This window comes from Phodopus roborovskii, unplaced genomic scaffold (genome assembly GCF_943737965.1).
Source record: "Phodopus roborovskii unplaced genomic scaffold, PHOROB, whole genome shotgun sequence".
Lineage (NCBI taxonomy): Eukaryota > Metazoa > Chordata > Mammalia > Rodentia > Cricetidae > Phodopus > Phodopus roborovskii.
Genome location: NW_026126639.1, coordinates 1,385,632 through 1,411,664, shown reverse-complemented (window position 1 = coordinate 1,411,664; position 26,033 = coordinate 1,385,632). Strand labels below are relative to the sequence as shown.

At 42.1% G+C, this 26,033-nt stretch overlaps 1 protein-coding gene across 1 annotated transcript in view; it reads left to right on the top strand.

Annotated features, from left to right (window-relative positions):
- The first annotated feature begins 1,074 nt into the window (after nt 1–1,074).
- LOC127213110 (solute carrier organic anion transporter family member 1A5) overlaps nt 1,075–26,033 on the top strand; it is a 36,124-nt gene continuing 11,165 nt past the window's right edge. The window contains exons 1-7 of the mRNA XM_051173357.1: nt 1,075–1,191; nt 2,774–2,915; nt 5,182–5,314; nt 10,696–10,802; nt 14,959–15,105; nt 19,926–20,024; nt 21,016–21,237. Coding sequence (XP_051029314.1) covers nt 1,132–1,191; nt 2,774–2,915; nt 5,182–5,314; nt 10,696–10,802; nt 14,959–15,105; nt 19,926–20,024; nt 21,016–21,237 — 910 coding nt within the window. The 5' untranslated portion in view covers nt 1,075–1,131. The remainder of the gene's footprint in view (nt 1,192–2,773; nt 2,916–5,181; nt 5,315–10,695; nt 10,803–14,958; nt 15,106–19,925; nt 20,025–21,015; nt 21,238–26,033) is intronic.

Genomic DNA, 26,033 nt, shown 5'->3' with positions numbered 1-26,033 from the left:
ACTCGGGGTCTTGGGCTGGCCTTATCCTAACATCTACCCTTCTATGACCTGTTGGAGTGCATGGAGCCACTGGTCCTAAACACCAGGTTCCCCATGAGTCAGGCGACAGCAGGGTATTGGAGATAAGTTTCAGTGAGAGTCCCATGATAGTGGTGTTCCAGAGACCTTGAACAAGGTCAATGTCTCATTAAAATTAATGAACATTGTCCTGAATGGCAGTGAAGCCTCCTGCCTCATCTCTTTCACCTCTTCAGATGGTGGTGAGAACAGGGGAGAGGTGTCAGGCTGGTCAACCCTGCAACTACCCAGGTCCATAGCAAGGGTTACGTGCTGGTCCACCCCACCTGTGATCTGCTAGAGCATGGCGGAGGTGGGATGATGTGGTGTATCAGTAATACAGATCCAGGGCTGCAGGGTCTCTAGGACACAGGGCAGACACCAGATGTCCAGGAAGAGTCTCAGAGAGGGGGCCCATCATCTGTCATTGGTGTAGCGGAGACCAGAGGCCTCAAGCCAGACCAGTGATAACATATATGGATAAAGGGGTTTACTGCCTGACTCACTGTGTCTTACTGCCCCTTCCATGACGAGGTTTGCCCATTCTTATCCCACCCCCATCTTTTTCTCTTATATTTTATTGTGGAATGGGGAGGAGATGGATGGGATCAGGAGACATGACGTGAAAGACCCAAAGAATAAATAAAAATGAAATAAAACAAAAACCTAAAACATTGAGCGTTTTGTGGGTGGAACTGATTGGATAAAGGAGTATCGTGCCACGCCACAGCTCCTGATGCCACTAGGAAGAATGAAGAGGTGCTGGAGAGATGGAGGAGCGAGCTGTTTTAAAAATTAACTTTTTGGGGGCAAGCTGCAGGGTTGAGGCAGATACCGAGTGACTGGAAGGTGAGTGGGATTGGGGCACATGATGTGAAATTCCCACAAAACAATAAAGAATTATGTTTAAAAATATGTTAAAAAGATATACCCCAGTCCTGAGAGGATTTTTTTAAAAATGACTTGTTACTATTCAGTAAATAACTTAATTAACAACTATCCGTTTTCTTGCAAAGGCAGCAGTAAGACATTTAAAGCATAGACGTCTGGAAGCAACCAGAAGTACAGTACACCATGGCAGAACCTGAGAAAAGGTTGGCAACTCGTGGGGTGAGATGCTTTTCCAAGATCAAGGTATGGATTGTTTGCATGTGTATGAATACACACACACACACACACACACACACACACACACACACACACACACACACACACAGTCAGCAAGCCTTGCCTCCTGGGTGAATTCCAGGCAGGCGAGAGTCCCTGTTACTAAAAAGAACTGTACAAAGCTTGAGGAATTACACCTGGGGTTGTCTTCTGTCTCCCATGTACATATAGACACATGAACTCATTCTGCACGAACATGCACACACTTTCACAAAGAGAAAGGATGGGAGAAAAAGGAGACCTCCCTCGGGAGGAATGAGGGGACCTCTCTGAGAGCATTTGCTCCAAACTGTAGAGTGCTGAGGCCAATAGTCAGCAGGACTGGCTTTCTAATCACACATCGTATGTAGCAGTAGATCTGAACCAGCACGGACCCTGGTTCCTTTCACTTTCTGCACAGAACCGAATCGTTCGGAGAAAGGGCAGTGTATTCAAAACTCATTTAGCTTTCTTCTTCAAAACATAAATCAATAACCCCCTGATCCCCCCAAAGCCTGATTTTCTTAATTTGGTAGAATTTACTATTAAATATAGGGCATTATCAAATATCAATTATCAAATATCAAATATCAATTACATCCTTAAAAGATTTATAGTGGAAAGAGGGAACATCTCTGTCAATATCATTTAGAGTTAGAAGACAAACTTCTAGAGCCGGAATTGCACTATCTTATAGTACAGAGTACTATTGAGCTATACTGAACGTGTTGTTCATATTTCCCTGTTCTTTTTTTGCATATATATATATATATGTTCTGATGTATCCAAAATAATTGGTATTTGTGGCAATAAATTTACAAGCAGTAAATACTAACCTAACACAAGATGATTTGCCAGTTATTTCAGATGAGACAGCACAGCAGTTCCAGAAGTTGGGATGATGACATTTGGCATCAGCCAGCCGCTGGAAGAAAAGTTAAGGGAAACAGGAAGCTCAGTTACTATAGCACTCAAAGTAATGAGGAGTCTTACTGTACATAGCCACATGATAACCCGAAGGACCCCACAATGTTCTGCATTTCCAGAGTTACAACATTATGATAGAGGAGATATTACACTTTAAATTTGATTCCACTTTCAAGGGATGTTTATGTTGGATACAATCCTCTACCTCATGGTAGAGGGTGTTTTTTAAGGAGTCTCTTTTCTGTACCACCAGCCAGATCCCAAATAATGTTACAGAAACTTCTTACTAATTGTGAAAGCTTGGCCTATAGCTTAGGCTTGTTCCTAACTAGCTCTTACACCGCAATTTAAAAATTGCTATTAATCTACATGCTGTCACATGGTGTTACCTCTCTTCCATCTTGTACCTCCTAGTTCCTGAGTCTCCTAGCATCTCCTGAGTGCCCATATTCTTCTCTTTCTTTCTCCCCCCCCCCAGAAATTTCCCCTGTACATCCTGCCTAGATAATGGCTATTGAGCCTTTTATTACACCAATCACATCAATAGACCTTCAAACAGTATGCAAATATCCCATAAGCCTGTGGTCAGTGGATGCCAGATATGTGAGTGAAAAACTAATTTTCTTAATGTTTTCCTTCCTAGATGTTTCTGGTGGCATTAACATGGGCATTTGTATCCAAATCACTATCAGGAACTTACATGAATTCCATGCTCACACAAATAGAGAGACAATTTGATATTCCCACATCTATAGTTGGATTTATCAATGGGAGCTTTGAGATTGGTGAGTTATTTTCGCATTTACTTATGGTTATATATTGACATTCTCTCCTTATTTCCTGCGTTAGTCTACCTAATTTGACTGAGTTACATGCTCTCTGATGCGACTGAATAAGCTGGTTTGTGTGTGAAGAAACAACTACTTAAATATGACATTTGTCACACCCAATTTTTGCCACATACCCTGACATGGTCCCCCCCTTTTTTCTGACAAGTGACAGAAGATTTAGAGTATTAATATCTAATTCCATCATTTGATAACACAGGGAGACACTAAGGCCTTTTCCATGGCATCTTAGAAGGCTGCTTTGGGAGCCTGGAGAAATGGTGTCCTGAAGGAGAGCTAATGTTTCTCTTGCCCTACTGGTCTGAAGTTGACAGCTCTCCACTCCTAGTCACTAGAAAGATGAGGATGCTTTCCTGTATTTGACTAGTGCCCACACAATTCCTAAGACTGAATGAGCTTTAGCTCCCGACTGCGTGATGAACTGCGATAGGAGAATACAAAGTGTGGAGGAGGGAAAGATGCTCTCAGTAAACACAGTGACCTGGAAGTCTTGGTGCCTCTCATCTCTAGTTTAATCAGAGTTTTTACTCCCTTCAAGGTGAAATAGCCCTTAATATATTCATTGAAAACAGCAAAGGGAACCAGACTGTGAGGTGGCTAACGCACACTGAGGATGCTCCATCCTGTCTCTCAGGATCAAACTCTTTAGTGTTTACTCTGCCCACTGTGTCCTAGGCCTTCATAGAGCAGCCGGGGTGAATGCCTTACATAGACCTTACACAGATTCTAGTGTGTTAGAGGCAGCAAGTGCAGTCCATTGGTTATACAAAGTCTAATGTAACACATTGTGCTGGGGAAGACAATCTCCTGAAAGAGTAATGTTTGCCAGTGGAGAAATAGACAGGTAAATGTTAAGGAGACATTTGTACAGAGGGCGAAGCATCAAACAGTTTATGCTGGGATGAAGTCAGCCTAATGTTATGGGAAGGTGGAAGAATGCTTTTTCATTTTTCATTTTTCAAATGACAGAGATTTCAGACAAGATCCAATGCATTTGGCAGTGTGGGGGATACAGGCATAGACTGCAAACATTCGCAGAGAGTTCAAACAGTGGGTATGGTATCCTGGGATATTACTTTCTGCATGATGATCTCAGCGCAGTGAGGATATAGGGGTGGCCTACACTCTCATTATAGCAACATCTCTTCTGCATAGACAGCAGACTAGAGAGAAATGGAATTGGAAGAAAAACAAAGTCTTCAAATCTCAAGTATTGAGATCACTTAGCTATTTGCTAAGTCATCAAAGAAGGGTGTTTGAGTTTTCTGACCTTTCCTTTATGGGTAATATGAGCAGGGTAAATATCCTTCATCAAACTAAAAATATGTGGTTTGAGGAAAGCTTACTTTTCCTCTTTGTGTGTGTATGTGTGTGTGTGCATAATACTCATTGAGCCTAGGGCCTCACACAATTAGACAAACATTCTACCATTCTATTCCCAGCCCCTTTATTTACTTTTTATTTTGAAGGAGTTCTCAGTAAGATGCCCAGGCTGGTCTTGAACTCACTGTGTAGCCCAGGCAGACTTGATCTTGCAGTCTTGTCTTATCCCCATGTGACTGGGGGTGGCAGGTGTGACACCAGCCACGCTTGTTCCTTCATCTCTGAAGCATGTTTATCTAAGGCTCCCCTGTCAGGCTGGGGCTTCCCACCGAGTTTCTTTAAACACAAGCTTTCTCCTAAGCCACAGACATGAATGCTTGGTTTGACTCCCACAATCTAGACCTAAGACATGGTTGGAGGGTTAGGACTCTTAAATTCTCTCTGCTTAACAAACAGTATCACCTGGTCTAAGGAAAGATGTGACAGCAGAAGCAGACATCCAGCTTGGCCATGTTGAATAAATAAGGGGTTTTTGAATAGTCAGTTAAAAGACATGAACCCATTTGACTCTGTATAGAGAAGGTGAGAGAGGAGATGTCAGATATGACTTGTAGGCCATCATCTGCTTTTGTATCCATTCTGAAGGGCTGGATGATCCTGAATAGAGCACTAAATATTCTCCAGAATGTCCAGAATGTCCAGAATGGAGGAGAACATTCCCTCACACACACACACACACACACATACACACAAACCTCCTAACCACCCATCCCTGTTTTCTTAAGGTGATTGTTAAACAATGAACACAATGCTGGAGAGGCTGTTGGCTATGATGTGATAACACTTTACTGAAATAAGCATTCTCATTTCTCCCTCCCAGGAAACCTTTTATTGATTATATTTGTGAGTTATTTTGGAACAAAACTGCACAGGCCTATCATGATTGGTGTTGGATGTGTGGTTATGGGCCTAGGGTGTTTCTTAATATCACTACCTCATTTCCTGATGGGCCGGTGAGTATTTTAGTCTTTGATGATATTCTAGGTTCAACTTTTCCCTACAGGAAATGAAGCTCAGAATTTCCTCTCTAGGAGGAGCGATGTTCCCCAAAAGTACAGAATGCTAATATGGAAATTAGAAGATATGGTTTCCACTTTGCCTGTATGATTTGTGAATCTTATGGTCTTGGGACTGTTTAAGTCCCCATCTAGTACATTATGAATTGGGAATTTAAGACACTGCTTCCATGAAGTTGAGATACTGTCAGATTCTCTGAATCTGCCAGCGCTGTTCTGTTAAGACAGAGCTAGCCAATAAGAAACCCTAGTCATCAGCCAACAGTTTATAACTAATATACTCTTGGTGTGTTCATTTGGGGCTGATGCAGCCGTGGGACTAGGTTGGTGGGAAGGAGTGCTCATAACAAAATGGTGCCCACTGTGGTTAAGAGGGTCCATAATCATGCTGAGTCCTTCATCAGCGCTATTGCTATTTAGACACTCCAATTACAAGGGGTCTACAGTGTGACATAATCATGGGTCACCAAGAGATAGACTAATGTCAAGACTGACTTTATTTTCATGTTTACCAATGTATTATAACACAGCAAACTGTAAAATTGAAAGTTTGTTGAGTTAACTATTACCCCCTTCCTTGCTTTCTGGGGACAATTTTCAATTCTTCTGCCTGCCTGTGTGTCTTGTTGGTTCTTAACACCTGAATATTAAATGATATACAAAATAAGGTATTCTTTCATAGAATGCAATTATATCTAGATTTACTACCTAGCTCATGTTTCCCCCATTTGATTGATATTCTTTCTGTCTCTCTCACCTTACAAGTCCCTCATTGGCTGGCAGTATGAACACCCCTCAACACAGGTCAGGGACTTCATGTTCATCCTGGCCATGCCTCTTGCTCTTGTCTGGTCTACTCCACCTGCCTCTGAACTGCTACCTCATGGCCAGCTCAAGGCCATTTCCTTGTAATTCTCCACCATTCTTTTCCTTATAAATTTGTTTAACTTCCTCCTCTCATCTTCCCTTTCGCCAGCCGCTCCTCCACACTTTTTTCCTTATGTCTTTCTTCTATCTTTTCTTTTGTTTTTAATATTAAAAAAAATCAATTTGATTTGTGTCAGTGTTTTACCTGCATGTACATATGTGTACCGTGTGTGTGTGTGTGTGTGTGTGTGTGTGTGTTATCCACAGATAATAAGGTGTGCTGGATCCCCTGGAACTGGAGTTAGAGATGGTTGCCAGCTACCATGCTGGTGCTGGAAATATGAACCCAGGTCCTCTGCAAGGGTACGAAGTGCTGGTAGCCAGCGAGCCATATCACCAGATCCCTTTTCTTTTCTTTTTTGAGACAAGGTCTTGACATGTAGCCTAGGCTTACATGGAGTTTACTTTGTAGCTCAGGCTGTCCTCAAATTCTTGCTGATCTTCCTACTTCAACACTTGGAAAGCTGCCGGCACTGCAAGGGTGAGCCACCACAACTACGTTCTTGCTCTTCATTTCACTCCTCAATGGAGGCACATTCTACCCTCTGCTTCCCTCTTTAATCTCCCTCACCTCTTTCTGGAGAGAAAAAGTATTCCCCACAGCCTTTGAATTTGAAGACATTGCTTCCAAATTCATGTATTCTAACTCCTGTGACTGGTTTCTCTTTTAGCTCTACAGGTTGACACTGGTGACCACCTTTTTTTTTTTTTTTTTTTTTTTTTTTTTAATATTATTTTGATGTGTATTAATTTTCCTCTCTTTTTTAAAATTTAAATTAGAAACAGTCTTGTTTTACATGTCAATCCCAGTTCCCTGTCCTCTCCCCCCCCCCATCCCATTCCCTTTTTGCTCCCCAGGGAGGGTGAGGCCTCCCATGGGAGATCAGGGCCTACTGTTTTAAGTCCTTTGCCTCCTTGATCATGTGCCTTTGCTCAGGAGATGTTGTTACCTTTATTTTTTTTGTGCTCTCTTCTCCTTGATAAAGCTTCCTTTCTCTCCTCTTCTGCAGCTGTTATTTGAGCACTGGTACCCTGGATTTCATTCATATCTTGCCATCTTTCTAACTTCATGGGTTGACTCTCCTATGTACTTCCTGGGAGAGATAGCATTGTTATCCAGCTCTTGAATGGGCATGTCACTTATTTTATAATATTTCTAAAGTTTTATTGTCAAGAACACCACTTCACCTTGAATATCTCCTTTGAGGGGACATCTTTTTATTTTCTTAATAATTCAGTGTCACTTTCCATGTGACTTTCTTCATCTCTCTCCATTGCTTCTGGCTTCTAGCTTGTGTTTGTCTTTGACTTGTGGTAATAGAGTGTCCCTACAGATTGCCCTAGGTTATTTGTTCATATTTAAGAGAGAATTACAATGGAAAACTAACTGGAAATTCTGTATACAGATTAGAACAGTTTTTGTCTTTTTCAGTAGGATGAGTCAACAGGTGATTGAGTTGGCCTGGGTGCTGTTCGAGATGAACTCTGCTTTTGAGCCATCTCAGAAATGTGTGTAACTTGTGATCCTAGGCAAGAATTCTCTGCACTTGGCTACCAGCCAGAAAGAAACAGAAACATCATCTTTTATTTTGTGAAGTTCTGAATACAATCATCCTTCTTCTTGACTTCTCTGTCCTCATTGTACCAGTTTGGGTTCTCTCTTACCTGTGAGCATTTCCACTTGGAGAGATTGAGGATGAGTTTGAGCTTCTAGATATTTCTTATGTGCACTTTAACCCTCACTTTAGACTTTGCTTATTATGTTCAACTAGGACCTGAACTGGAAATCTTCTCATACAGCTTTCAATGGAGACCCAGAACATATTCCACTGCTCCCAGAAGCACGATGGTTTTGTTTCCCTTGTCTTCTGATTCACTGGCCATTCGCTTACCCACATCCCAATCTCATGATTTGATTGAGCTTAAGTTGATCACACTTTCAATCTCTCATTTATGGTTTTTTTATTTTTAGCTATTTTGTTTTTACATGTTGGGGTGGTGAAGTGTATGTGCTTTCATGTGAAGCCAGGCAACAACACTCAGGAGTCAATTCCTTCTGCTTACCCTGTGGGACCTGGTGTGCAATTTAGGTTATCAGACCTGAATTAAAAAAAATAATCTGTACTGGGTGCATCTGGTACCTCACAAGGGCTTTACTTTTATTTGAAGCAGAGTCTCATGGTAAGGGTGGCTTTAAACTCACTCGGCTGTTGAGCATAATCATGAACTTCTGACCTCCTGCTTCTACCTCCTGTGTGTTGGTACTATAGGCATGGTCCGCTATCTCTGGTTTTATTTTGAGCTCAAGATCAAAGCCAGGATTTGTGCATCCAAGTGCCAATGTAACAACTGAACAACATCCCCATATCTAGGTTTCTTTATCTTTGAGGAAGAACTTTCTTCTTTTTCTATTTTGAAATGATTTTCTGCCATTTATTGTAAATTGGGAAATGCATGGTCCTCGAGTGGACAACTGTAGATAGTAAACTAAATGAAAAAAAACTTTATCTTCTTAGTTGTTCTTGAAGGTAACTGAAAATTTGTGGGTGGAATTTAAAAATTATTTTTTACTTTCTATTCTATTCAAATCAATGTCAAGAAATATTTAACTGTTTTTATGTTTCTTACCTTCTGCTAATGGTGATTATTCTCTGAAACTGACCTGTCCTCATGGGATCATGAGTGAAAAGTTGCAGGATCTTGTCTGCATTTCACGGCAACATCAGTGGGGACAGCCAGGCTGTGGTTCTAGGGGGAAGGGACTCTGACTTCTGTGCTAAATTGTACACTGTAGGATGTTGGAAGTGTAGCTCCACACATAATTCAGCAGCCTTGGTTTCCTCTGGCTGTCTGTCTTCTAAAAAACACTTAGACATAATAGATAACTAACTAACTAAATAAATGAAATCCATAATACCTACAATGAATAGATAGATACTTAGCTGGACACTTTCTCTTTTACTATTGCATTCTGTCATTTTCTTTTTAGGACAAGCTGGTCCTTGGTGATTTTGTCAAGTTAAATGACCAGAGTTTGTTAGCACTTTTGGTCCCGTGACACTGCATTGTCAGGTGATGGATTCTGTCATCTCTTGTTATGACGTGTGAAGCTTTTCTCCTCCTGGAGTTAATGAACACTTGGGGAATGAATGAGTTCTCAGAACGGAAGGGTGGGGCCGCAGCCGGGAGACTGCAGAGCAGGTGTCTTGATTTGTTGTTTTGTGTTTGTGTAAAACTTTTACCTTTTCAGTCCTACTTTAATGCATCTCTTTCTGTTTGTTACTTTTGTTCTTTATCTTGCCCCAATTATTTTTAGTAAATAGTTACTTAGAAATCATAGACAGAGCTGGAGAGATGACTCAGTGGTTAAGAACACGAGTTGCTCTTCCTGAGATCCTGAGTTCAATCCTCAGAAACCATGGGGTAGCTCACAACCTTCTGTGATGGGATCCGATGCCCTCCTCTGTCATGCAGGTGTAGATGCAGGACACTCATAATCAAAATATAACTAAATAATGTTGAAAAATGAAATCACAGAGAGTTGACATTAGAGAATCCGAAATCTATGTCACCTACATGTAGAAACTTGAGATCTAACTGTAAAGAAGGTGCATGTTTTGGTGATTATCAAATTATTTTGATGATTACTTAATTTATTTGGGTGGTTGTTTTCGATATTTTCTGCTTTTCTTTTGAGGCGATCTCTCCTGAAGCCCAGGATAGTCTCAAGGTTGCTGAATAGATAAGGGTGGCCCTGAGCTTCTGATTCTCCTCTCAAGTGCTAGGGTGGGCAGGCATGGCTCACCACAACCAGTTTATGCAGTTCTAGAGTTCAAACCTAGAATTACATGTCCAGCCTCTAATAATACAGAAATACAGATCTTCCTTCCTCCCTCTCTCCCTCCCTCTCTTCCTCCCTCTCTTCCTCCCTTTCTCCCTCTCTTTCTCCCTCCCTTCCTTCTTTCCTTCCTTCCTTCCTCCCTTCCCTTCCTTCCCTCATGTGTGCATGTGTATTTATGTATGCATACGTGTTTCATGTGTTGTGCATGTGTTTATATGTTTCTGTGTGCATGGTGTGTGTGTGTGTGTGTGTGTGTGTGTGTGTGTGTGTGTGCGTGTGTACATGGAGAATTCTGGGAACTACTCTATGGGGTCATTCCTCTCCTTCTACCTTTATGTGATTTCAGTGATTGAACTAAGGTCATCAGGTTTGTGTAGAAAGTTTCTTACCTGCTTGCCGCGCACTAAGACTTACTATGATTAGAATGACTCCTGTGGAATCATGACTGAACAGGCTCTGGATGCTGTTTTCAGGGAAGCGGAGTCAGTAATCTGCAGATGCTCTCATTGCTCTCAGTTACTCACAGTCAATGTTTCCTGTGTCCACACAGATATGAATATGAAACAACAATTTCACCTGCAAGCAACTTGTCCTCAAACAGCTTCTTGTGTTCAGGAAACAGAACCGAGACCTTAATGCCAACACCTGACCCAAAAGGTTGACTAATGGTTTTTATTGCTTTCTGCTCATAGAGTGGGCCAGAGAATACTCTTTTGTGAAGGGCTTTAAAGACGATCCTGGGTTTCTTAGGCATCTAAGACAAATGAACAAACTTTATGTACCTCTTCAGGGAAGGGGATTGTCTAATAACACAGAATACTCTGCCTCCTGAGTTTGAGTATACTTATTAAGAATCCTTTGTTTCTTAAAGTAGGTGTTTTAAAAACAAGCCAAAGATATCCACTCCAGCACCATAGTAGAGTTATTCCCACAAAGGGAAATGACTTAGAGGTATGGATTTAGACACATGGTGAGATCTATGTGATTGTTCTAGTTTGGTCTTCTTTTGCACGGACTAAAACCAACTCAGGTAGGAAAGAGTTTATGTAATTTACAAATTGTAGCTCACCATGAGGGAAGCTTAGCAAGAACATGGAGGCAGAGGCCAAAGCAGAGAGCACCAGTGAGTCTTGCATACTGTATTTATTGCTAAGTTACCTCTCGTACACACACCGGTCAACCTGTCCGGGTCTAGTACTGTCCACAGTCATCTATGCTATCTTTCATCAATTACCCAAGAGGAAAATTCCTCATAGACATTGCCACAGGCCAGTCTGATAAAGCAGTTCCCCAACTGAGATTCCTCCTCTGCAGGTATATTTAGATTTGTATCAAGTTGACAAAAACTAGCCATCACAGTGATCAGCCATCATAAACAGGAGATACAGCCAGAAAGGAGCTTTCGCAGATCTGTGCCGTGTACCTGGTGCACCATGGTAAGGCAGATCCCCATGTCACAGTGCAGAATTCCTTAATTGCCAGAAATTTGTCTTTCAGTATCCTTTTCCCTCTTTAACAGAGATATTACTTTGCAGTTCAACCAAACAGCGGTGTTCCCTTAGCTTTTATAAGTCCGGGCACGGTGGTCCTGGATTCTGCCCTTCATATGCTGTATTAGTAACTTTCTCCTCACTGAGGTCAAAATCCAGAAGAACAACTCAAGGGAAGGAATTTTTGTTTTCACTCCTCATGGTCACTTGGCTCTATGTTTACGGACATAGTATCACGGTGACATGAGTTTTGGGTGATGCTCTTCTTCAGTTCTTGGTGGGGAGGAAGAATGGGCAATAAGATGCAGGAAGTGCCGTGTGAAATAGCTTCTTTGGACAGGCCGCTCCCAGGACCAACTTCCTCCAATTAGACTGGCCTCCTACCTTTCAGTATTTCTCATCAGTGTCAGCATCTTCATCAACAAATTAGTCCACTGGTGATTATGTTAGAACCATGGCCCCTGTCTCCATATACGCCTCAGAGACACAACCAGGTGTTGTGTAAAAGCAGTTACTGTATGCATTATTTACTTTCCTTTGGCTTTGTAGAACACCATGACCAAGGGAACTTATACAAGAAAGTTTATTTGTGCTGATGGTGACAGAGCAGTGGTTCTCAACTTCCCTAATGCTGTGATTGTATAATATAGTTTCTTATGTTGCGGTGACCACAACCATAAATTATTTTCATTGTTACTTCATAACTGTAATTTTGCTACTGTTATAAATTGTAATGTATCACACACACACACACACACACACACACACACGCACACATGTTTTTATATGGTCTTAGGTGACTTCTGTAAAAGGGTCGCTAGACCCTCAAAGGAGTCATGACCCAGAGGTTGAGACCTGCTGTTCATGAGAATCAATCATGGTAGAGAGAATGGCAGCATGAGCAGGGAATTAGAAACTCACATCTCAGCTATAAGCATAAGGCAGAGAGTGCAAACTGGACGCAGGGTAAGGCTTTAAGCCCTTGAAGCCCATCTCCAGTAACATTCTTCCTGCACTTTCCAAAATAGCACCACCAACTGGAGACTAAATATTTAATGCTAGAGACCATTGAGGGTTATTTTGGTTCAGAGCACCATGCCGTTCTTACAGACGGCCTGATTAGTTCCCAGAACTGACATCAGGTTGCACATAATCCCCTGAGAGTCCAGTTCAGGGGAAATGAGTGCTCTCTTCTGGAAATCTTGGCCACCTGCACACACAATGTGTACATAATGCTCATAAAGGTACATACACACATTTAAAAAGTATTTTTACAGTCACATGTGCTAAAGGACCCAACATGTCTTCCGAACATTTAGTCTAGAACTGTCTCAGCAGGATCATCTCAGGCCAGACGATCTCCATCTTGCACTAGATTCATGCCACAGAATTTGCAGCAGTCTCCAAGGCTTGGGATGTCACTGCTCTCAGGGAGTCTGTGGAGACCAAAATATCTTGAGAGTCAAAGAGCAGCCATCTTGAAGCTCTGAGCCATACAAACCCTCTAAGCAAAGCAACCCGAAATGAGGACCTCAGTGGTAGCCTATTCTCACCCCTTGAGCTAACTTCTGAAAAGCTACTCATTGTACTTCTTGCACTGCAGTAGATAAATTAAATTCTCCCCCTGTGCACAGGCCCAGGAACGGCCTTGATGCTTCCAGCGTCTGATGTTTTCACTTCTGCCTTAGAAGAGGGTTGAGAGTCTCCCTGGGATCTGTAGACAGAAATCCTTGGAGAGGCTGCCTTAAATGCCCTTCCCCGATAATGAGATTGATGACTACCTTATATGCCATCCTAGAGTCCTCATCTAGTAGTTGATGGAAGCAGAAGCTGATACCCACAGCTAATCACTGAGCAGAATTGGAATCCAATTGCAGAGAGGGAGGAGGGATGAGCAAAGGGATCAAGACCAGGCTGGAGAAACCCACAGAAACAGCTGACCTGAATAAGGGGGAGCTCATGGACCCCAGTCTGATAGCTGGGAAACCAGAATAGGACTGACCCAGACTCCCTGAACGTGTGTCTTAGTTAGAAGGACTGAGCAGGCTATGGGACCTTTGACAGTGGAACCAGGATGCATCCCTGGTGCACAAACGGACTTTGGGAGCACATTCCTCATGGAGGGATACTCCCTTAGCCTAGAGTCAGGAGGGAGGGCCCAGGCCCTATCCCAAGTGACTTGACAGATTTTGATGATCCTTCATGGAAGGCCTCACCCTCTCTGGGGAGTGGATAGGGGATGGGATGGGGGAGGTCAGAGGAAGGCATGGGCAGGTGGGAGGAGGAGGGAACGGGGATCAATATGTAAAATAAGAAAAACATATTAAGTAATAAAAATTAAAAAAAAAATCACGGTGTTTATCAAAATAAGAACCTGAATTCTTAGAGATGGAAACTGATTTTCCTTTAACCAGGAATAAGAGTTAGATCTCATGTTCCAGTTGTGCTTAGGACATTTAATGGCATCCCTGATCAATCCACAGTTTAGAGTGCACTGTCCTTCATTTCTCTGAAAACAAACAAACAAACAAACAAAAACAAAAATATAAACAAACAAAAAACAATATCAAGCTTCCCTAGGGAGTGGAAGTTCATTTAGCTTAGGACAAATGTGGGTGGTGCATGCACACCTTCAAAGACTTCCCCCTTTGCCTTTCAAGTCCATCTGGCCTTAGTTTATCTTATTACACTGATTGCATGCTATTTGATCCATTGGAGTACTTGTTGATAGTAAAAGATGATTCTATACAAAAGTAGGGTTATTGTTCAGTGAAAATATTTAGTTCTTAAAAAGTAATTGAGGGTGTGTGCAGTTCAAACTTCCATCAGTCTTCTCAGGGTTGGGTCATACAACATGGATCGTCAGAGACATACACACGTGTGCTTCCTTTCCCTTTTTCCAAGTTGTGGAGAAACGAGGCGCTACACATTAACTTCCTGGGTCCGCTGGTTGGTGGAAAACTGAGTCCCTGGAGATGAGAAAAGCCCTACTTTTTACTGTTTGTCTATTTCTATGGTGTAAACTCTCACAACCAATGTGTTGTCACTGAATACTGAATTGGGAAGAGGCATCTATCCGTAGAGTCATCTCTCCTACCCAAGAGGGCATTGTTTCCAATATAGAACTTATATTCCACTGCTGGGCAATCTTTCAAAGCAAGCAGTAGGGGGTGACTGACAAATTCATAGACAGCATAGTAGGTAAGGCAAGTCACTGAATGACCGGTGTGGGCATGTGACCTGAGAAAGGCTTACAGAAACATTTGAATTAGTAACACTTGAATGCCAAAATACTCACGCAAGTTTCTTTTGTTTTAATGCAGAGTGTGTGAAAGAAATCAAATCATTAATGTGGATATACGTAGTAGTAGGAAATATTATACGTGGAATTGGCGAAACTCCCATCATGCCTTTGGGTATTTCCTACATAGAAGATTTTGCCAAATCTGAAAACTCCCCTTTGTACATTGGTAAGTGTCTTAGTTAGGGTTTCTATTTCTGTGATGAGATACCATGACCATGGCAACTCTTATAAAAGAAAAACATTTAATTGGAGTGGGTTACACTTCATAGGTTTAGTACATCATTACCATGGTGGGGGATATGGTGGTATGCAGGCAGACGTGATCCTGGAGAAGGAGCTGCTACATGTTGATATGCAGGAAACAAGAAGCAGACTGTCTCAGTTGGCATGGCTTGAACATGTATGAGACGTCAAAGCCCGCCTCCACGGTGACACACTTCCTCTAACAAGATCACGCCTTCTAACAATGTCAGCCACTCCCTTTGGGATCCAAAACAAACTGACACAGTAAATTTGAAAAGTCAACCTTTCTGGAAGGGTAGAAATCAACTATTGATTTGAACACTTTGTGGTTTCTAGGATAGTGAGCAGAGTTCATAAGATTGTCCAACGGGGGAATTAAAAGGTAGCCCCAGACAAAGTGCTTCAAGTTACTTCTCATGATTTGAGAACCCTACCTACACTCCTCTGATGCTGCCACGCCATCTTTAAACCAGTAGAACTTCACCAACATTTTCTGGAAAGTGTCCTGTAAATCCTATTTTTTTTAATGGTTTTCCTGCTTTTAGAGACTCATTCTTTCATTTTCAAGTTATTATGACTTCAATATTAGGCATTTTGTGTCTGTAGTATTATAAAATGTAAGATTTACATTTTATCTCTCTCTCTCTCTCTCTCTCTCTCTCTCTCTCTGTGTGTGTGTGTTTGTGTGTGTGTGAGTGTATAAACTTGCATGGAACTGTGGTGGTCAGACGACAGCTTTTGGTAGTTGGCCTGGGGATTGAACCGGGCTCTTCGGGGCCTGGTTCCATGGAGAAGTGCCTTTATCTGCTGAGCTGTCTGCCTGGTTGTGCAGTGTTTTGCTTGTGTTGCATTCTAATAAATATTCTTGCAGTTTAAGCTTTACCAAAGATGGTCTTAATCACATCTCCTCTACCGTGTTCACCAAGCAACTTCTCATTTTCCATCTGCTCCCCTATGCTACTTGGGGCTCTGCATCCTGCTTCTCTATGAAGTTAATGAAGTTAATGACAGTTTCCTTCCATATAACCCCTCAGCCTAGACATTGTTTTGACAAATATCCAAGTTCATTCTTTTGGTTGTATTACTTGATATTATCAATAAAACACATATGTATCTTCCATGTAATAACCTCTAATATATTGCGCAGCTGCAGGATCTCCCAGGCTCTGAACAATACTAGGATGCCAGAGTTGGATAATGGTTCTTTGTCTGGATTTGGACTCCTTGAAAGACCTTCAGACTCCCTGCTGCCCTTGGAGGCCGTGTATATGTCTTTAGTTCATCTTGTCATCTGGAGTCATGTGGATGTGTGTGGCTTGTGCTGCTGCCTGTGGCCATGTTGATGTCTGTGGTCCCTGCTGCCACCAATGGTTATATTGATTTCTGTAGTGACATTTTGTTTGTAATCTAACAAATAAAGCTTGCCTGAAGTTCAGAGTGTAGGGCTAAGGATCTTGTTAGCCACACACCCAGTTAATAGCTAAGCCACTAGTTAGCCATATACCTAAACTACTAGTTAACCACACACCTAGTTAATAGCTAAGCTACTAGTTAGCCACACACCTAAGGCACTGGTTATCTACACACCTAAACCACCACTAGTTAGCCATAGAGAACAGGCAGTGGTGGCCACAACTTTAATCCTGGCACTTGGAAGACAGAGGCAGATGGATCTCTGTGAGTTCAAAGCTACTCTGGGCTACATGAGAGTGAATTGGTCTAAAAAAGAAACAGAGTTTACACCTTTGATCCCAGCACTAGAGAGGGATAGAAGGCAGGAACTCCGTGTAGTCTCAGGGCAGTGTGAGGTTTGTGGTGGAGAGCCTTGCAGTCTGCAGTCACTCTGAGGACAGGATGGCTCCTTTTTGGTCTTAGCCTTGATAAAGGTAAGAACTCTCTGGTGGCTTAGCTGCTTTGCTCTTCTGATCTTCAGGAAAGCTTTGTCTGTTAGATTACAAACAATACATCACTACAGGTTTCTGTGTTTTTGCTGCAGCCAGGGCTCCCATGGATGTCTGCCCTGTTTTCCCACTAAAGGCCATGTGGATGCCTATGGTCTGTGCTGCCAGCTGAAGTCACTTTGATGCCCTTGGGCCTTGCTCCTTCAGGAGGCTGCACGATGGTATCTGTGGTTCACGCTGCTGCCCAAGGCCACGTGCATCTCCATTGTCTGTGTACCTTCTATCAGCCATGTTGATGTCCCTGATCTGTGTTACCACTGAAGGCTATGTGGATGTCCATGGTTTCTGCTGTCACCCGAAGTCATGTTAGTGTCCTTGACCCATGTTGCCTCCTGGAGGTCATGTTGCTGTCTGTGGCCTGTGTTGCCAACTCAGAGCCATGATGGTGTCTGTGTTTCATGCTGCATCTGAGGGCTTTGTTGTTGTCTGTGGCCTGTGCTGCCCCCAGAAACTACATGGAAGTCCATGACCCATGCTGCCACAGAGAGTGAAGGACAAGAAATGTTTTGCAGTGGTGTTGATGGCTGAAGTCTCACAGTTGAGAATGAGAGACAGAGTGCTTCTGTGACACCCTCTTCTCCCCACAGCCCCCCCCCAAGAAAAGAAACAGTCGAGAGAGGAAGCCATTCAATAGAACTCTTAAAATTTGTGATAGGGATCCTGAAGTCTAGCTCTTCACAGTTGATGGTTCCTGGCAGGAATAGGGGTGGGTAATGACCCAGTTTTCCTTGAAAGGCTGGCCGCAGGGAGATTGACCATGGTTCAGAGAGAACATGACTAACACAAATTAGACTTGGTATCTTCTCCTCCTCCTCCTCTTTCTCCTTCTCCTTCTTCTTCTCTTTAGGGGAGGTCACAAGGGAGGAGGGGTGGACTTGCGAAGTCTGTGAAGTAAATGTGTGCATGTGTGAAACTCATAAGAATCAATGGAAATATCAAAAGTGAGGATAGTGACTTATGATGGAGGTCACTGGAGGTTCCAAGAGAGTGTGTTAGAATTAGAAAGGGACTGAGCAGAGTGAGAGACTAGGAGCAGACAGCACAGGACAGGAAAGAACCCAGTGGAGGTTGGAGATTGTGCAGGAATCATTGGATAGAGGACATCAAAGATCAGGGAGTGTTTGAGAGAACAAAGAAGACAGGAATGCTTGGTATTGAGAACTCAGGCTCATAGAGGAGGACCAACCCACAGAACCACAGAGAAAGAGGAAAAGACAAGGTGTAAAGTGAAGAGAAGCCAGGAAGTTGAAGTTTTGTGAGCAGGGATGGCTCAGCAGAGATTCTGAACTCAGGTAAGTTGGGAGATTGCTGGTGGTTTCAAGGAAGCCAGGTGAGGATGGAAGGGACCAAGGAAATGAAAGTAAAAATAAGAAAGAAGACCAGAGCGGATGGGGAGGGGGGTAGATAGGAGTCAAGGGGGAGGGAACAGGAGAAAAGGATGGAGGGGAAACTGTGGTCAGGATGAAAATAAATGAATAATAATAATAATAATAATAAAAGTAAAAAAGGAGACCAGGGTAGCATCCAAGAGAAGTGCTGTTATGAGGACACATTCTTTCTTTGGGACGAAGTTTCAAGAGAAGAGCTTTAACGAAGGCACAATACAAGAAATTCGTCACAGGTCATACTGCTTTTGAAACTATGCATGTTTCATTGAGAAAATTTAACCTTGGCTAGAATGGGGTTCACTTGGTTAAGAACTGCATCACAACAGAGAATCCCCAGTAGCAGGAGCTTGAAGCAGCTGGTTACACCCACCAGAGTAGAGAGAGTGACAGCATGCATGCTGTGTCTTTGCTTGCACGATTGTGCTCAGCTCTCCCCATGCTGCCTAGGGAATGTTGATGCCCACAGTGGGCTGGGTCTTCTCACATCAATTAACTTAATTAAGACAATCTCCTGCTGACATGGCCACAGCTAAACCCACTTCATTAAATCTCTCTTCCAAGGTAGCTCTAGGCTGTGCCCAATTGACAAAGCTAAGCATCACAGAGTCCCTTGGAAAACTTGGCTCTGGAAGCAACAAAAGGAGCTTTTACTTTCATGGGTTTGATCGGACTGCCCATGATAGTACAGCTTTGACCTTTAACGCAGCATAAAAGAAAATTTGGAATGTGACGCTGAGTGATGAAGCTTTTGTGTCAGTCAGATTTCCATCACTTTAGTAAATACCGGAGATGATGGTTGATAACGAGAAAGGTTCATTTGCTTCAGAGGTTTTGGTCTATGTCACTGGACTGTCATTTTTGGAGGTCTGTCAAGAGGCAGTTCATTATGGAGAAAGTAAGGATGAGGTAAAATCATTCATCTTGTGACTGGGAAGCAAAGCAGAACGAGGAAGGGGCCGTGGTTCTACTCGTGATGACCTGGGGACTCAACACCATGCCCTGCATTGGAATGGCTCCCTCAGATCCTGGCAGTGTCACCTGGGAAACAAGTCTACAACACATGAGCTTCTGGGAGTCACTCTATATTGAAACAGTGGAAGGGTCTTTCTCAGTATTTATAGAAACCAAAGTACATGCATGTAACACATATGTACATGTAACATATATATGTACACATAGCATACATACCAAGCTTAAATTTTTATGTATTGAATATAAAAATATCTGAGGTAGTGGGGTGTAGCTCCATTGTAAAACACTTGCCTAGACTATTGGATTTGATGCCCAGCTCTGCAAAGGAAGGAAAAGAAATCTAACATTAAAAACAATCCAATCTCAAGGCTTTTTGATGTGAGCAAATTTTTGTGTAACTTCCTGTCTTTGTTTACTTCCAGGGATTTTGGAAACAGGAATGATCATCGGCCCTTTGATTGGACTTTTGTTGGGATCCTTCTGTGCAAACATTTATGTAGACACTGGGTCTGTGAATACAGGTAACACAATACATTTTATTTATACGGTCCATTTCCTACAGGGTGAGAGAAGGCTCCAGATTGCTATGCCATTGCCTCCTTTGACCCTCAGTTAGGCATATTATCACCATTTACAGCCTGCAGATCTAAGAGAAGCAGAAGCAAGGATGAAATGTCAGGTTCTGATAAAAAATCCACCACTCTCCCAGCACATTTCAGCCTCACCTTTGGTCTCAAAAGATTTACTCACATAGGTTTTTCTCAGTGAGGCAGTCACTGTGGATAATGAAAGAAACATTTCTGTTATGTGATGAGCACCAATTTATAAAGTCACAAGACAGACAGAAACAGTCGTTACTGCTGGAAAAATATATCACCTATACTGGTAGATACAATCACACAAACCATAAAAATCGGATGCCATGAGATGCTTTATTTTCTCTATGCAAATGTGTATGTCTGTGTGTGGGTGCCTGCTGAGGTCAGAAGGGGGTTTCAGATGTTCTAAAATCAGAGTGGCAGGCAGGAGTGAGCTTCCTTGTGTGTGCTAGGAACAGAAGTCAGCATGGCTGCCAGAGCAGCAGTCACTCTCAGCCCTGAACTGTCTCTCCTGTCCCCTTCATCCCCCACTGTGATGCTGTGAGATGGGAATACCTCAGGTTAAAGCTGGCTCCTTAAACGTGTCTCCCATACTTTTCTGTCTTTTTAAAATGACGTTGTAACTGTTATGATACATAATAGTCTAGGACTGCCTTCTTAATTTTAACTTTACTTAATATATGTCAACCTCAGACACTTTTTCTAAAGATGCGAATTCAACCTGTGGGGTGGCAGATACCTATAATCCCAGCATTTAGGAAGCAGAGTTCAGAGTACAAGGCCCAAACAAGAACAAAAAGAAACATGAATAGTTCACATAGAATATACAAATTTTGTATATGCTTCTTAATAACTTTCTACAGTTTACACAGGAAATGGTGGAAACTAATAAATTGTCTGTATTTCTTCACAGATGACCTGACCATTACTCCCACGGATACGCGCTGGGTCGGTGCTTGGTGGGTCGGCTTTTTGATCTGCGCAGGAGTGAATATCCTCACCAGCACCCCCTTTTTCTTTATCCCCAAAACACTGCCAAAGGAAGGACTGGAGGATAACGTGGATGTGACTAAACGTGACAAAGAAGAGAAACACCAAGGAAGAGCCACGGAGGAGAAGCGTGGACTCACTAAAGGCAAACAGGAAAACTTTAATCCCTGTGTTTGGTTTAGATGGGTCTGCAGTTAGTGTAGCATTTGTCATGCTGTGCTGAGTTCAGAGAGTTTGTCACTAGTTGTCTCTACTCACATGGGGAGGGGGTATTTCTTCACCTGTCAATTGAGGGTGACAGTACATTATGTTCTTGGGTTTCTGTGCTTTTCTGCCTGGACTGCACTGGGGAGCACGTCACTGATGATGTCTCTATTTCCTCCATCACTCATAACCTCCAACACCATTGTGCACCGACTAATCACACATCTACCTTAAACTCTGCTGACCATAGCTGGGGAGCCAGTCACCGGCACCGGTTCAGAGAGAGGCTTGACCATTGTTAGGATCAGGGTCACTTAACAATTCTCCTGCAGGCTAACCCTGACAGCCTTTGTGTGCCTGTGTGGTCTGCCAGATCAACGTAAGTTTATTTTTTTAACTTAAGTTTTTACTCTTAATACATCTTGACCACAGTTTTCCCTCCCTCCCAGTGTTCCATCCACCTCCCCTCACTCAGAACTTCTTCTCTGTGTTCCTCCAGGAAAACAAACAAACAAACAAAAACAGGGTTCCCGGAGATATCTACTGAACATGGCATAACATGATACAGCGAAACTGGGCCCAAACCCACACTCAAGGCCACCTGAGACAACCCAGTAGGAGAACAGGTCCCGAGAGCAGGCAAAAGTGTCAGAGACACCGTCACTTGCACTGTTAGGCATCACACAAAACACCAAGCTAACAAACACAACACATATGCAGATGACCTAGTGTAGACCTGTGAATACTCCATGATTGCCTTTTCGGTCGCTGGGAGTCCCTAGGAACCCTACTTAGTTGCAGTCAGTGGGCCATGCTCTCTTGGTGTCCTTGAACCCCCAGGCTCCTACATTTCTTTCTACCCGTTTTTTTGTGTGCTTCCCCAAGCTCCAAGGGGAGGGACCCAAGGGAGTCCTCCAATTTGGGCTCTCTACCTGATGTTTGGCTGTGGGTCTTTGTATTTGCTCCGGTCATCTGCTAGTGGGAAGCCTCTTTGATGGTGATTCAGCTAGGCACTGATCTATTGGTATGTAAGAATATCCTAAGTAATCCTTTTATTGATTTCCTTCTATCGTAGATTTTTGGACTATCCAGCTTCCTGTTCTTGGTCATCCAGGCTGTATTGGACATGGGCTCTTTCTAGTGATGTGGGTCTCATATTAAGCTAACCATTGGGTGGCGACTCCCACAGGTTCTGCTCCTTCAATATCTTACCCCATCTTGCAGGTGGAATAGATTATAGGTTGAAGCTTTCTATTATTTCTGTTTTTGTTGAAATCCATCTTTAATCCATGGTTGTCTGTTAGGAAGCAGAAGTTATTCCAATTTTCTTGTATCTGTTGAGACTTGCTTTGTGGCTAAATATTTGGTCAACTTTAGGGGAAATTCTATGAACTGATGAGAAGGCTTATTATTTGTGTTTTGGTGAAATGTTATGTAGGCATCTGTGTAGACAAAAGTTTCTGCCCTGCCTCTTCCCACAGCCGTTTAGTTCCAATAAACACACAGAGGCTTATATTATTTACAAAATGTTTGGCCAATGGCTCAGACTTCTTACTGTCCAACTAGCTCTTAATTGTTAACTTATTTCTATTAATCTGTGTATCTCCGTGTGATCTTGGTTTACTGGTAATTCCTGGGCTATTTCTTCCTTGGCAGCAAGATGGCATCTCCCTGACTCTGCCTGCTACCTTTCTCTTTCCCTATTTGGATTTCCCTCCTTGCTAATTCCTGCCTATCCATTGGCCAAAATAGCTTTATTTATCAACCAATAAGAGAAGCATATATTCACAGCATAGAGAAGGACCCTCCTGATCATATCTGTTAAGTCTATTTGGTACATAACTGTCTGTTAGCTCCAGTAAGTCTCTGTGTAGTTTTTGTCTGAATGACCTCTCTGTTGGTTACAATAGGACAATGAAGTCTTCAAATATCAATGTGTAAGGTTAAATATGTGACTTTTAGCTTTATTAGTATTCCTTTTATATTATAGTATTAGTATTATAGTATAGTATTAGTATTATATTATAGTATTAGTATTCCTTTTATAAGAATAGTTGCCATTGCATTTGGGGGCTTAGATATTAAGGACCGAAACATCATCTTGGTGGATTTTTCCTTTGAGGAGTACAAGGTGTCCTTCCACATTTATCTTGATTAGTTTTGCTTTGAAGTCTATTTTGCTAGATATTAGAATGGCGACACCATATTGTTTGTTAGGTCCATTTGCTTGGAAAAAATCTTTCCCAGCCCTTTTCTCAGGCAGTGTCTATCTTTGACATTGAATTGTGTTTCTTGTATGCAGCAGAAGGATGGATCCTGTTTTTGTATCAGTTCTGTCATTTGGTGTCTTCTTATTGGGGGATTAAGTACATTGTTATTGAGTAATATCAAAGACCAGTTATTAGTAGGTTGCTGTTGATGGTAGTGGTGGTGGTGATGGTGTGTGTGTGTGTGTGTGTGTGGTTGTGTGTTTGTGTTTCCCTTCTTTTGGTTTTGCTTGTATGAGGTTATTTATTTTATTTATTTCCTGTGCTTTCTTGGGTATAGTTAATCTTCTCGGGTTGGAGTTTTTCTTCCAGTTCTTTCTGTTGGGCTGAATTTGTGGATAAAGATTGCTTAAATCTGGCTCCATTTTGTTTTCTCCTTCTACAATGGTTCAAAGTGTTGCTGAGTAAATTAGTCTTGGCTGGAATATGTTGTCTCTGAGTCTGCAATACATTTCTCCAACCTGTCAGGCCTTTAGAGTCTCCTCCACAGAGAAGTCAGATGCAATTTAAATAGGTCTGCCTCCATATGCTACTTTACTTGCTCTTTTTGCCTTGCGGCTTTTAATATTATTTCTTTGTTCTGTATGCGTAGTGTTTTGATCATTTTATATGAGGGACTTTCTTTTCTGGTTTAATCTATTTGGTGTTCTGTGAACTTCCTGTAGGCATTGCCTTCTTTAAGTTGGGCAAATTTTCTCTTATGATTTTGTTGAAACTCTTTTCTGGGTCTTTAAACTGGGATTCTTCTCCTTCTTTTATCCTATTCTTTTATATAACAAAGTCCAATTAAATAAAAACAAACATTTATACACAATATTTGGGAATTTGGGCGTAGTTCTTTCCAAACTACTTCCTGCTGATAAGGGGCGCTGTCTTGGGGGATTCGAAGAAGATTCAGATATCCTAGCTGTAGTCTGTAGGGCTGTTTTGTCCAGCTGTTTTGAATGTAGGATCAGCTTGTACTCTGTTTCAGGTGGTCTGGCGTGATCAAACCACATTAGTCTGGAAGGAATCCACATCTTTTCATTTTCTGTGGAAACAAAAATAGAAATCCTTTTCCCCAGTAACTTGTTCTTCAACTTAAATTTTGGAGTCAAAACGTTTTTTTTTTTTTTTTAAATTTATTATTTTACATGTCGATCCCAGTTCCCTCTCCCTCCCTCCCTCCCTCCCTCCCCTCCAGTCCTCCCTGCCGTCTCACAAGCACTCTAAACACCCTCCCCTCCCAACCCCCTACCACAATACCATATGTAGGGGAATGCCATCCAGTTGGGGTCATGTGGATCTGACAGGTCCTATGAAGTAGGGACTAGGGCTTCTCTCCTATCTCTAGAATAAGGCAGTTATCCCTCCATGGGGGATATGTTTGCAAAGTCCTTTTGTGCATCAGGGATACATCCTGGCTCCACTCCACTGTCTGAGTTCTCTTAGACTGCTCAGACCTTCTGGCTGAGACCCATATTCAGGGGGGTCCGAGTCAGTCCCCTGCTGGCTTCCCAGCTATCAGTCTAGTGGTAGCCATTTCAGAGATTTTTGTATTCTTAGACTCATGGTCATGTTAATGATTCTCCTGTAATAGTTAATACTGCTTGCTATGTGCAATTGTGTGGCCTGTCAGGTCAACCTGAGTTTCAAAACTAGGAACGGACCTAGTATAAGACAGACAGAAAAATCAATGTCAATTGTGGATACTCATTTTAGGAGAGCAGAGATGTAAGCAAACAAGGGTGAGTTCAAAACTCCTGGGAGTTCCTACTGCAACCCTCTCATTCATAAAGATGGATTTTGCCACAAGAGTCCATTTTTTTTTTTAATTATGCTGCCCTTCTAAACTTATTTATACTTTATGCTCTATTAAGGAGTGTATAAAATTAGAAAAAATCAAGATAGTAAACATGAAGACAGGAAAAGGAAATAGACTATTAAGTGTGAAGTTCATTATCTTTCTTCCGATCAAATCCATTTCCTAGAGACAGGCTACAAACTTGTCTCTGCTCTTTTAAACAGGGAGACGTTCTGGTTAAGTCTGTTGGAAGGTGGTTGGTATACACCAAATGAGTCACCAATCCTTAAAGTGAGATGCTCATGTTGAGATATTTAAAAATATCACTAGGTGCTTCTAATGAATGTTGTGTTATAGAAGGCTTTAGGAATATTGGGGTTGGCTGAGCTGCAGAGTGATTCCTGTAGTCTTCATCAATTTTTAGTTATCTGCACAAAGGACTGACCATAGCATCAGTGTTTGATTAATACAGGATATTAATAGAAGGAAAACAAAGAAAAGGAAATGAAAGTGTATGGCCATAGATGTGGTTCCATCTCCTTATAGTTTTGCTCAATGAGATAATTGGGTTCTGACTCTTAAATAACCAGTTGTATCACCAACTTTCAGAAGCAATTTAAATAATATGGAACTGTAGCCCCAGGGGGTAAATATTTGTCAAATATGCTTGTGTCACAGCAATGAATT